At 45.8% G+C, this 13,856-nt stretch overlaps 1 protein-coding gene across 1 annotated transcript in view; it reads left to right on the plus strand.

Annotated features, from left to right (window-relative positions):
• Positions 1-87: 87 nt before the first annotated feature.
• The window catches only part of ULK2 (unc-51 like autophagy activating kinase 2), a 98,540-nt gene continuing 84,771 nt past the window's right edge, over positions 88-13,856 (plus strand). Inside the window, exons 1-3 of the mRNA XM_060259003.1 lie at positions 88-285; positions 2,514-2,606; positions 10,187-10,228. Of these exons, the coding sequence (XP_060114986.1) occupies positions 193-285; positions 2,514-2,606; positions 10,187-10,228 (228 nt within the window). The 5' untranslated portion in view covers positions 88-192. The remainder of the gene's footprint in view (positions 286-2,513; positions 2,607-10,186; positions 10,229-13,856) is intronic.

Raw genomic sequence — 13,856 nt, forward strand, 5'->3', positions numbered from 1 at the left:
CCCTGCCTCCTATGGGAGCAGCCAGGAAAGAGAGACCCCGATTCTCCTGCCCTGCACCCCCTTCTCCCCTTCCACCAGCCTGGGCGCTGCTGATGTGAGCTTGGTTTAGCTTTCTCCTGGTTAGCCCCCCCGCCCTTTTCTCCTTTATTCTCACCCCTCTCCTGAATTGGAAGGGCTTCATGCCCCCTGGGGATGATGGAGGCAGTGGGGGATTTTGAATACAGCAAGAAGGACCTGATAGGACATGGAGCCTTCGCTGTGGTCTTCAAAGGTCGCCATCGCAAGGTAAAAACAATGGGGAGGTAGGGCTGGTGGTGGGTATTGTTTCCCCCCATCACCAGGCTCTTAGCTGGCTGTACACCTGGCCAGAACGATTGGAGGAGATGGTGCTGAGTGTCCCTGATATTAGAGGCAAGATCAGGATCGATACATCGACCCCAATGCAACCAGGAAGTGTCTTCCTTTATCCTTAACTGCCCCCCCCCTCGCTTTTTTCCCCTACAGGTTTTCCTTATTGCTTTTATGGTTTGCTGCTTGATCTTGAGTGTTCGGGGGCACCTGCTGAGGTCTGACAGAAACTACCGGTTGGGAAATTTCTTTTTGGCACGGATATGCCGGAGCCTGTATTTCTGCAAAATCCACGCCTGTTTTGTTTTTATCGAAAAGGCGTGATGATGTCAGCCTGTTGTTGTGGGTTCTGGACTCGTCCACCCCTTTTTAGCTAATGTTTTGCTAAATGTTAGCTGTTGGGGGGTGGGCTCTCTCCCCGCCCCTCTTTTTCTTCTGCTTGTTCTTGTAGATCTCTTCAAGCCTGAAGGGTGGGGGGAGGTGGGGACCCGAGAGACGTCAGCCTAGGACAGAAGATTGTTTTTTTTGCACCAGTCACCAACGTTTTGTTGGTTCAGGATTTTTTTTCCCCTTCCCTTCACGTGATTACTGCAGATCTAATGGGAAACTGGCACTATGCAGATTGGTTAAGATTCCTCTGATTTCATAGGTGTCTCCTTTTCCAGCATCACTGCCCTTATACAAGGAGTCATTTATTTTTTTAAGGCAAAAGGGCATCAGATTTATGTCCCTTGTGGGAAAACCTGACCAGGTCTACCTTCCACATAGCCTACAAGTGGCTTCAGTGCTCCTTTAGGTCTTTGTTTAATTAAAAAAAGAAACTTGCTCTGTATTGTTTTAATGTATGTGTGCCTCTGGCATACATTTCTGCTGGAATCTTTGTAAACTTGTTTTGCGACAGGCTCACTAAGTGGCCTTGAGCCAAGCTAACACTTCCCTGCCTCAATTCCTTGCCTGTCGGAAGATCAGATTAAATTGACTACCGTACACATTGCAAGAGAGAGAGAAACCCCCCTTTCTATTTTCAAAGGTAGATTGTAAACTCTTTAAGGCAGGGGCTTCTTCATCTTTCCTTTTTATAAAATGCCTTGTACATTCATGGGTGTGTGTGTTTGTGTATTTAAAAACTATATATTTAAAAATTGTTTCTCGAAAGCCTTAAAGACAAGTAAGACGAAGGCACTTTTTAAAAAAGTTACAAGTTCCTGTGGCACAAAAAGAGGCTATTTGGAATTTCCTTGCTTTTTGAAATAGCTCTTGTGTTGTTCCCCCCCCTTCTCCGTTTTTCCCAGAAATGTTTTGTTTAAAAGATCACAGAATTGACTGACTGATATAAAACAAAAGTGTTGTGTAACTAAAACATGACTAGCCATGCTGGCCAGGCTACTAAGCAAATAAAAATCGAACTCAGAAGCGGTGGAAGACTAAAATTGGATTAGACACATGAAGGGTAAAAATTTGAGAGAGCTGAAACAAGAGTCTTGCTCTTGTTTTTGGTTGGAGAAAAGTGTATTGAAGACAGATCTTAGCTGCTTTGGCATAAAGTAGGTGGGGAGGTTTGCATTTTGTGACCACATTGGATTCTAAATGTTCTATTTAAAAGTTTTGATAATGTTGGAGACGTCACCTAAGATGCCTTTAGTGAACATATGAAAAATGAAACCAGGATTTTTATTGGGTTACTTTTTTTTCATAATGAGGATTTGAATTCTAGGCTTAGAACACACCAGTGCCTTAGACCTTGGAAGAGGGATGGAAGACGGTGGACCACAGCTCCACCTCTTGACCTCAAAGTATACTACCAAGGAACCTTTCTCCCCAAGCATCATTTCCTGTCTTTTCCTCTGGGCTAACTTCCGAGTTCCATTTGGTGCTCTTGATTTAGCCCTAGGATCCAGCTGTCACTCATATTCATTGAATTTAAGATACTCACTGATTAGGACTGCAGCACCAGCCTGCTGGTAACCCTGCTAGCTACCCACAGTCATCTTAGGCTTCCCGTATTGATCTCACTTGGCAAGGAAATCTGGTCTGCGCAAATAAGAAATTGAACTGGTCTAGACATTCTTTGGTGCGGAACGCCTTAGTTACTTGCTTGACAAGTTTTTTTTGGGGGGGGGGGAGAAATCCTTTGAAACTGAAACATGGTTTTCTCCCTTTTTCAGAAAACTGACTGGGAAGTGGCTATTAAAAGCATTAACAAAAAGAACTTGTCGAAGTCTCAGATCCTACTCGGGAAAGAGATAAAAATTTTAAAGGTATGTTTGTCATCACCATCCAAAGCTTGTCCTGTTGTATGTTTGTTTCCAACAGTCGTGTCTTTTATCCTTCGCAAAAGATGAGAACTGGAAGGGGAAGAGCAGAGGCTGAGCTACCTCTCAGCTCTAGAAATAGGCGTGGAGCAGGTGGAGAGCCTGTTAGGTAGAGGGAAGGGGAAAATCTGAGTATTATCAGAGCTTTATTCAGATTCTCAGTAGAGAGAGGAAAGGCTAGACCAGGGGTGGCCAAACTTGCTTAACTCGAGAGCCACATAGAATAAACATCAGATGTTTGAGAGCCACAAGAAAGGAGTGTCGGATGTTTGAGAGCTGGGAGGAAGGCAGGCAAATAGAGGGAGGAGGGAGAGGGAGGTGGAAATAAAGCAGCAGTAACTTTAAATACATTTTCCAAGCTGCCGGCTGGCTTGGCATGGAGAAGTGATTTCAAGAGACAAATGCTTTCTCCAAGCTGGCCGATGGAGTGGTGGGGGCTTTGAGAGCCACACAATATGTGTGAAAGAACCACATATGGCTCCCGAGTCACACTTTGGCCACCCCGGACCTAGACTTTGGTATTAGACACAGAAGCCAGTGTCTTGAGAATCCTTGCTTTTATAGGTTACATGAAAAGACAAATTTCTACTCCTTCAGGCTATCCTGGGAGGTCTCATGAAATGGTACGTTATATGTGTGGGCATGAATGCGTTTGACATTGGTGTACTCACATTTTCCAAAAGTCAGCATCTTTGAAGTACATCATGTTTCTAGCCCTCAGTATTACATGTACTTCCCCTTTTCGTTCCATCACGGAACTCAAGGTGATGTGTGGGAGGTGGGGGGGTCCCCAGGAGGCCTCCCATCTAGACATTGACCAGTTTGAGACCTGTTTCTGCAAGGGTGCTGCTTTATGTTTTACATCCTGTGGGACCACAATGTTTGTTCATACGCAGAAGGTCAGTCTGCTGAAATTGCAAAAGCCGGTGGAGTGGTTGAGTAAGATTTCTGATGGTTGGGCGAAGAATGCCTTGAAGTCCTTTAATGTCAATCTCAGACAATCAGTATTAATAGCTGTGAGAAGTAAGCAAATATACATAAGAATGCAACTCATACCAGTAATGGAACCCATTTGTTCTGGATAAAAAAATCTTGAATTTGCTTGGTGCAACATTTGGAGGTAGCGGGTGTTGGCAGCATAGAATACACACTGCCTATATTTGCCTCCTGTGCAGCCGTAGAGCCAAGCCAGCATGTGCTGTTTGGCTTACCTTGTAACTGCACTGAGTTGTTTTTCAGACAAACTTCTTCCTATTCTTTACTTGGACTAGCGTGGGTGGCAGCTTTGGGAGGCTGGTGAAATTCTCCCTAGCTTCTGTCACCCTGGGATGACCTAGAGACATAAATAAAACATTAACTGATCCAGTAGGAGCAATGTGTGGGTTAGCTTTGGGGTTTTGTGCACTAGCAGTGTGAGGTATAAAGAAATAGATTTGGTAGCAGCACACGTGGCTGGTAGGAATGGACAAAGGTGCTCTTTTTTGGGTTTTGTATGTTTGCGTTGAGAGTCTTTATGCCTTTACCGTTGTCATAATTGGTGTTCCCAATTTGTTCTTATGCCAGTTTTATGTAAGAACATAAGAGAAAACACACTGGATCAGGCCAGTGGCCTATCCGATCCAGCACTCTGTGTCACACAGTGGCCAAAACCCAGGTAACATAAGGAGGTCCATTAGTGGGGCCGGAACTCCAGTGTGGGCCCTCCCACTGGCCCCCCCAAACACCAAGAATACAGAGCATCACTGCCCCAGAGAATGTAATTGGTGTCTGCTGTTGTGTAAATTAACAGGGAAAAATGGCTTGAGGAGATAAAAAGGCACAAAAATATGTATTTGTTTTTCGCAAGAGAAGAGGTAAAATCAAAAGGAGGAATTCTTGAGTGGAGGCAACTAGTTTTGTGAAAACCAGAAGCATCCTGTATGCTTAGTCGTGCATCTCTGCGTGTACACTATCACTTCTCTGTGCAAGATTCAACGCGCTTTCAGATCAGGTATTTGACTTCTACTGGGTTTTGTTCGTTAGACTTTTTTTCACTCTGTAAATTCAATGTGAGAGACACCCAGAAGAGAGAAACGGGGCAAAGTATACTGGTTGGAACTCTGTTCCGGTAGCCAGCCTGCTTTGTCACTCTGTACCTCAATGAGATGGAATTCTTCTTCTGCGGTTCCAGCAATAGTTTTATTTATTTATTTTATTTATTTATGATTTATATCCCGCCCTTCCCACAAAAGTGGCTCAGTGCGGTGTGCCAGGCCACATAGTCAGCTGGGACTGGGAATGATGGTGTCATGCCCCACCTCTTCTTCCTGACCGGTCCCCGAGTGTAGGGCTGGTGTGTGGAGGCACCCTACCCCTTGGTGCCAATTGGCTGTTGGGGTTGAAGCAAGAATGCAGGTGGGTTTTGTCTTGAACTTGTCTTTACTGTGACACTTGGAAGCAATTGACTTGCAGTTGCACGAATCCGGTGCTAGATTGCAGCACACCTTCTCTGGCTCTAGTCTTGAATCCTGGTGGTGTTTCTTTTCTAAACCCAGTTCATCTGCAGCTTCTGAGGACTGGCCAGGTAGTCCAGAGCAGCAGCAAGTTTTTCTAGAGGGGGTGGCAACGAGTGACCAGTTGCTGCTTCTTTGTCTCTCTCTGTCTGTCTCTCTCTCTCCTGCTTTTGGGCAGCTTCATTTGGCTCAGTGTCAGGCAGTTGATCCACAAGGTATCGAGTATAATAAAATTAAGCAGATGTTGGTGACATGAGCAGCAGTTTCTCTGCCACCTCTGTATTCTGTGGCACGCATAGGGTATCTGGATCTGGCATAGAGTCCCCAGCAGTTCTCTGCTTCTCACTGAATCAAAATATAGTTGCTAAAACAAAAATGTTAAGCATGCCTGTGCCTACATAGTGTGATGTTGGTGATATTCCTCCTCAAATTTATAGGGAAATGCCTCCGTGTTCTTAGAAAACCAGTGCAATGGTGCCACAGTTGTCAGTTGATAAGCAGACTTCTTGCTGATACCTACGTTTGGTATCATGACAAGCTGCGGTTAAACTCCCGTTGTGTGCCAAACGCAGCTTATTGCTGTGTTTGTGCCTTGGCCATTTTCCCACCTCCTTTTGCGTTCAGCATCTAACACTTCCAGGCTTGGTCCAGGTCCAGTTCATTGTGACTTCCAGGTGCGGGCACCGCAGTGAATTGAAGTTTGTATTCCCCTGAGTCCCTTAAGCTGATGCTTTAAAACTGAGGTTCAACCGAGGTTTTGCATCTTGGCTTGTGGGGTGGGAAAGCAATTTCCTAGGGTGCCTGCATTTGGACACCATGCCAGATTGGAGCTTGATTGAATGTTTTCCAGTTTCATTGGGGTCTGAGAGGACATCACCACAGTTTATAGGGATGTCTGAATGCAGTCCTCATCATCTTTTGTTGTATACCCACCTGCTTCAGCCCCAGAAGCAGAAGTAACAGCATTTTCTGTCCTCTCCCCATCTCTTTGCTTCCTGTGGTACTGCAGGTTTCTCTCTTACCTAATAGGAATTTGGTACTGGGTATTGCAGCTTACTAATGCAGTGGAGTCCACACAGGTTATGAGTGCCAAGTTTATCATACGCAGGGCCACTTTTTGTGCCTGACTCTTCCATTAAAGTAGTCTTTATTATCCTCCTCTTGCCCTATTTGTGGGGTTGTCGTCTGCCAGAAATCTTCCCCCATACCTCAGAATTTAAGCATTTCAACTACTCTCAGCATTTGTTCAGTAGCAGCTTGAGTTTCACTGGCTTTTTTTTTTTTTTAATAAACAAAGATGCCTCAACGGAACATTATTCAGCCCTGTGTGAAATGCAGCAGGAGCATCCACAGCCAGTTTGGTGTAGTGGTTAAGTGTGCGGACTCTTATCTGGGAGAGCCGGGTTTGATTCCCCACTCCTCCACCTGCACCTGCTGGAATGGCCTTGGGTCAGCCATAGCTCTGGCAGAGGTTGTCCTTGAAAGGGCAGCTGCTGTGAGAGCCCTCTCAGCCCCACTCACCTCACAGGGAGTCTGTTGGGGGGCGGGAAGGTAAAGGAGATTGTGAGTCGGTCCGAGACTCTTCGGAGTGGAGGACAGGATATAAATCCAATATCATCATCATCTTCTTCTTCTTATAAAACACCACATTATCTCTTATGCTACAGTGAATTTTAGAAACCAATTATCTTCCTTTAAAGGTTCCTAGGCAGTTTGGAGTGACTCTTGTTGTTCCTTGAAACACAGATTTGCTTAGGGTCGCAAGAAAAGCTGCCATTTATTTATTTATAATTTAAATGTATAGACCACCCTTCCCTGAATATATAGGGCTCCAGGCAGTGAACGTATTGAATTACAACCATTGATTTATCAAGGTCGGTATTGTCTGCTTAGACTGGCAGTGGCTCTCCAGTGTTAGGCAGACGCCTGTTACATCACCTACTACTACCTGATCTTTTTAACTGGAAATGCCTGGAGATGGAACTTGGGACCTCCTGCATGCCAAAGAGATGCCCTGCTGCTCATCCGCAGCACCTTCCCTATGCCACTGAGCCATGGGTCAGTAGAGCTTTCTTCCCTCGAACCTCCCAGTGTGGGTGGGTCCCTGTGGCTTTTGATACCACTGGGGATGACGGTAGTCTGGAGCAGGTTTGCAGTCCGAAGAACCCCTCGCGGTGGTTGTGCTCTTACCTGCCAGGTAGGTCCCAGACAATGATGGTGGGGAGCCGCTGCTCTGCCCCGTGGGAGTTTCCTCCCATACTTAGGGGGAGATGCATGTCCTCCAGCGACCAGGTGATATTCTCTTGGCTCATGTAAAAATATTTTCCAACTACGTTAATATAAGACTTTCTGTATTGCTTCCAAGGGAGCTGTGGATTTCAAAAAGAGCTGGGGTGATCCAGTTGACAGGTTGTGTTTATATCTTCCAAAGTGAGAATGGTCGTTTTTGCTTCTCTATCCCAGGAGCCTCTGGGACGTCTTGACATCTGTTTTGCACGAAGTCTGAGTCTTTATTCGAAGAGAGATATAAAACTGCAGGCTTTGGGGGTCCTGCCAGCAACTTGCCCTGAAACAGCTCTCCTTCCCTGCCTCCTTTGTGCCCTTAATACTCAGTCTGATGAAGAGTTCTGGGGAGCATTAACACGTGCAGTGGTATTTTGTGATATTTTGATCCTAGTCAGGGGGCTTATACCGACGCGTGGGGTGACGCCGCTTCACGATGTTTTCATGGCAGACTTTTTTACAGGGTGGTTTGCCATTGCCTTCCCCAGTCATCTACACTCCCCCCCCCCCCCCCCCAGCAAGCCGAGGACTCATTTTACCGACTTCGGAAAGATGGAAGCCTGAGTCAATCTTGAGCTGGCTACCTGAACCCAGCTTCCGCCGGGATCGAACTCAGGTTGTGAGCCACGGGGCTCCTCATAGTTATTATACAGCTATCAGATTTGGAATTTTTTTCCTCTTTGGACCAGCACAGCTGCCTACAGTCTTTGCCCCACTGGAGTTAGCCTAGGAGATGACAAGATTGTGTCTTCTTCCCCAGTGCTTTTCAAATCCTTGTCAAGGAATTTGAAGCGCTATAAGTCAGCTGATTGCCCCAAGCGCAGAGCCAGATGAGGGAGTGGAACCCCTTGCACAGTTGCCTGGGAACAGGGATGAACGGCTTACTACTCCAGAGAAGATGGAGTTGTTTTATCTAGAAGGCTGTAGTGCTGTGAGGGATTGCCCTTCCCTAGAGGGCTGTATCTTAGCTGTGGACATGGTACCAGAACACAAAGATGGTGGCCGTTGCTGGGAATTCCATTGATCATCTGAGGTTGGCACACTGGCTGTGGCCACACCTAGGGAAGGATGCATGCTCTAGTTGGGCTGCTGTAAAGCATGCTCTGTATGGTTGCCCTTGAAGACTGTTGGAGATTCTAGTGGCGTACTTCCTATTGGGAGAGTGCTGATGGGAGGACATAACTGTTATGCCGAAGTGTTTCGTTGATTCCAAGTTTGTTTCTGGGTATAACACAAAAGTGCTGCTTTTAGTCTTTTAAACCCCTTAGTAGCCTATACTGGTTCTTGTGCTGTAATGGGGCCCTGGCAGAGGCCTTGTTCTGCTTTCCACTTTTGTCTCCAGGTAGATTAGTTGAGGCAGGGAATGCTGGGACCTCTCAGAAGTGGCCCTTGCAGTCCATGATGCTTGGAATGCCCTCTCTTCTGCATCTGTCAGGAAGCTGATAAAAGAACAGATAAAAGGAAGTACCTTTTCGCCCAACGAGTGATTAACACATGCAGTTCACTGCCACAGGAGGTGGTGGCAGCTACATTCATAGATTGCTTCAAGCGGGGATTGGGTAAACATATTCACAGTTAAAACAATTTTATTTGGTAACATATGGTAACAAATTATATTTCTTGCATCATTAATAACTTCTTTTATCTATCCCATATATTACTTTCTACCCACCCCTCCCCCCGTTACTTGACCCCCGCTGGTGTTATTTACTTAAAGTACTAGTGTTTAAAGGTACCCCTAACTAATAAAAACAAAACTTCATATTCTTCTTTTTTCTAAGACTTAATCATTATCAAAAATTGTCCAATGTCCTTTTATTTTCCACTCTTTTTCTACATATCTTCTGAACTTTTTCCACTCCATCTTAAAAAATTCTAAATCATAGTCTCTTAAAATTCTTGTTAATTTGTCCATTTCACTCCATGTCATAACTTTTACAATACAATTCCATTTCTCTGGTATTTTTTCTTGCTTCCACAACTGCGCATATAATGTCCTAGCAGCTGAAAGCAAATTATAGTTCTGTCTTCTTTTGAAAATTTTTCCATTTGTAATCCCAACAGAAAAGTCTCTGCAACTTTCTTAAATTCATATCCCAAGATCCTAGAAATTTCTTTTTGAATCATCTGCAAATACTTTTTTGCTCTTTCACAAGTCCACCACATATGGTAGAAAGAACCTTCATGTTTTTTACATTTCCAACATCTGTCTGGCATCTTATTATTCATCTTTGCCAATTTCTTAGGAGTCATATACCATCTATACATCATTTTAAAACAGTTCTCTTTAATACTATGACACGTCGAAAGCTTCATAGAGTTCTTCCACAAATATTCCCAAGTTTCCATCTGTATTTCTTTATTTACATTAATTGCCCACTTAATCATTTGAGATTTTGCTACTTCATCTTCCGTAGACCATTTTAAAAGTAATGTATATAATTTTGAAATTAATTTTTCGTTGTCTCCAAGCAGAACTTTTTTCATGGATTGGGTAAACATATGATGCAGAGGTCCATCAGTGGCTATTAGCCACAAGGTATAGATGGAACTCTCTGTCTGGGGCAGTGATGCTCTGTATTCTTGTTGCTGGGGAAGCAACAGTGGGAGGGCTTCTAATGTCCTGGCCGTACTGGTGGACTTCCTGATAGCACCTGGGTTTTTTGACCATCGACTCTGCTTGTAGTCTTGACTTTGAAGCATATCTCTGAATTTCTTGTTTTTCTTATTTCCCCCCCCCCCCCCGCCCAGGAACTACAACATGAGAATATCGTAGCTCTCTATGATGTCCAGGTAAGTTTGTTTTCTGGTGTGTGGTTCTTACAGAATTTAAAAATACATATATATGTGCATACAACATCAAAAACACCAGTCCAGCAGTGGTGTGAAAGAGAAATCTGTCCTTGCCTGAAAGAAGGGTAATTTGTTCTGGGAGAGAAATAATGGTTTGGTTTGCAAACTAGGCATTTGTGATGTGAAATGGGCAGTTTCTAAGGAGCGCTGTGTACCACAGGCCGTGGTATTTGAAGAACAAGGGTGTACTTTTTTCTGCAGGAAAAATGGGTCTCTGGGGAGTGTTCACAGGTGCCTGGACTAAGAGCTGGAAAATGCCCACTGCTCTTCTTTTCTGTTAGACCTGCCAAACTTCATCTTTCAGACTGGATTGCCTCAGCTAACAGGGGTGGTTGTGTTGGAGGGCTTATTGCTGGCTGATGGACCTGGTACCTTTTACCCCTTAGGTGTGTTTGCTAAAGCATTCGCATAGATTTTGAGTGCATCTGATGCACAGCATGTGCAGGGCTCATATGTGGGGATCTCTCTCCCTTCCGGAGTAGAAGCATGGATATGAAATTATATATTGGTTGAGGCTTTTCTAGCTAGCGTGGGTACCCGAAGTGTCTGCTTCCTGTCATCGGGATGAAAAGGCTTTAGTTCAAAACATTTTGGGCAGCGACTGTGTGTCTCTCTGTATTTCGTTAAGTGGGAGATGGATGCTTCCCCCTGAGGACTGCAGCGGCTGAATGTAGCTATATTTATGACAGCGTGAGTTGCACAAGCTAGTTATTCAACTTCTGGTCCCCAAGGTTCCCCCATTCTCATTCTGTGAGCCGTCATAATTCTCTAGTTGGTATAAAAACAATGCCATAGCTCCAGGGGAACGGGTAGCATGTCATAAACATGGCAATCTTTTGTTGAGATTCTTTTCTCTGCCCCCCCCCCCTCCCCCAGTTTGTTGGCTGAGGGATGGGGTAGAAATAAAATGTATCTGGTGGCCTTAGCCTGTTAGCCCCAGAGTGAAAGGAAGCAGGAAGAAAATGCAAGAGATTGGTTGCTGGCGCTCTCTCAGTCATCCCTTCATCAGGCAAGATAGCTTGTGTGCCCTGCCTTGTTGCTGTAGCAGATTAGCAGGCTTCCTGAATATGAGGTCCCAGTCTTGCCTTTTGGCCTCAGGGTTTTGGGGCCTGATCCTGAGATTTGTGTCCTGTGAGGCATTACTCAGTCACTGGGTCAGCTAGTCATTTTGGGCTGAGAACATGGAGTCATTCTCCACCCCCATCCCCAGTTAAATTTCCATTTTCATGTAAACAAAATGAGTCAGAGGGCTTCAGATGGCCTTGTTGCTGGTTTTGGGTCCCCCCCTCCCTCCCTCCCTCCCTCTTTTGAAATTGTGAAGATGCTGCAAGGCTCTTTTCTAATTAGCAAGCGGCGCATGTGAGCAGTGGGCTGGGTAAGGCGTCAGTTGCAGACTGGATGTTGGTTGCAGTCTACTGAACGCCTGCCCCTGTTAGGGAGAGTTCTGCTGTTGTTAGATTATCTGCAATCCAGGCTTTAGCTTCTTCTGTCCATAACTGGTTGCTAAAGTCTTTGGAGCCCAGAAGACAAATCTCTCTCCCCACCCCCCACCCCAACACTAGTTCATGTTTTCTGCTCTCAGGATTTTGAAATGCGTCTTAACGTTCTGAATCAGCAGAATGCCGCTCTGGAATATAGTGTTTGCATGAGTGAGAGTGTCAGCAGCGCCAGCCGTCTTGGTTGCCTTTGCAGTTGGCTGGAACATTCTCTTAGGTAAGCAGGGAGTCGTCATCCTTTCCAGCATGCCAGAAATTGTTTCCTGAAAATGAACTGCCACACGTGGTAGCAGAGTTCAAGATTCGTAGTGGCTCAGTGGTGGAGGCTGCCGCCCATCCCAACAGAAAGACTTGCCCTTTTTGCTGTTGTGGGAGAGCTGAAACCAACTGTGACATGCCCAGTCTCGGTATAATAGATATATTCAGGGGTCATTTTGTAGAAAAATAGGTGGTGGAGCTCATTAGCATAACTCATTAGCATATGCCAGCCAAAAGCAACCCAACACAAGAAAAGAGAGTCCTGGGTGAGCGAGGCCTGCTTGGGCTGACTAGAGATCTAGCTAGCCCAAGCAGGCCTCATTCACCTGGGGCTCTCCTGGGCCGCCCCCCCCCCCCAGTCAAGCTGCGCTTCTACTGAATCTGAGGCCTGGATCTATTACACTGTGGTGGGGGGGGGGCTGAGGGGGGATAGCTGTATCAACTCTCTCAGAGCCTGGCTGGCCTCATGCCTAAGATTTCCCCCCAGCTCTTGTTTGTGTGTCAGAAGGGTCAGTTTCTGTCCCCTGATCCTTTTGCCCCATTGGTCTGTTCTGACCTAGCCCCCTCCTCTCATCTTCTGTAGTGTTGGTACATTCAAGACTTACTGCAGCAGCTGCTTTAGCCGAAGGTCAGGGGAGAGAACAATAACGTAATGTTTTATGTATGTCCTATATAGTGCAAAGCAAGGCAACGTTCGTGCAAAATACCATCGGCTGCCAACAGTTGGATTGCGCTGAAAGGTTGCAGTCACAGGGATGGTAGTGTTTCAGTTGCCTGTTGTGTGTTTTGCTGTAGCTAGCACAAAAAGGCCCTCTGCATTCATAGCTCCCATAGGTCGGTCTGTGTCTGAGCTGCTTCTGACAGCTCCAATGATGGAATGCTCTTGTGCTTAAAAAACAATTCCCTGCACATAGAAAACTATGTGAGAAGAGAGGCTCTTCCCACGGTATTCCATGTGCTGGAGCTTGTTTGGTGGACTTACCATTCTTCCTGCAATCTGAGAGCCAGTTTGATGTAGTGGTTAAGTGCGCGGACTCTTACCTGGGAGAACCGGGTTTGATTCCCCACTCCTCCACCTGCACCTGCTGGAATGGCCTTGGGTCAGCCATAGCTCTTGTAGGAGTTGTCTTTGAGAGGGCAGTTTCTGGGAGAGCTCTCTCAGTCCCACCCATCTCACAGGGTGTCTGTTGTGGGGGAAGAAGATGAAGGAGATTGTGAGCCACTCTGATTCAGAGAAGGGCGGGGTATAAATCTACCATTGTCTTTTTCTCATAACCCTAGACACTGGATATCTATCTCATCTGTGAGAACCAAGCTGTACAGTAATGGCATTCCAGTACTCTGGAGCCTCACATATTGGTTTGTGAGCCAGCACAGTGTGGGTGGGTGTTTCCTTTTTGGTCCTGCTGCCATTGCTGCTTAAGACACCAAGCACGGTAGCCATGCTCTTCTGCTGAGCTTCTAAGAGAGCATTTTGCCGTTTAGCAGCCTTCCTGGTATCCTGTTGCCTCTCGTGGCCTATCCCACATTTCCTGACTTAGTCATCAAACTCTTGACTTGAGAGAAATGCATCTGAAGGAGAAAACCAGCTTCCTGCACCTGTTTGCAGCAGCTCTGCTCCCCTGACCAAAAAAAAGGTTACTTGGAAACATGACTCCCATATTTCCTTGGACTGTCTTGGAAAGACTCTGAGCTTACTAAAGGTTAGCTGTAAAATACCTCGTACCACAGAGCCCTGCGGGACTGGGAAGGGGAGGGCACGTTTGCATTCCTTTCAGGATTCACGTAATTAAAAGCCCGGCTATTTGCTAGGG

The sequence above is a fragment of the Heteronotia binoei genome, chromosome 18 (genome assembly GCF_032191835.1).
Source record: "Heteronotia binoei isolate CCM8104 ecotype False Entrance Well chromosome 18, APGP_CSIRO_Hbin_v1, whole genome shotgun sequence".
Lineage (NCBI taxonomy): Eukaryota > Metazoa > Chordata > Lepidosauria > Squamata > Gekkonidae > Heteronotia > Heteronotia binoei.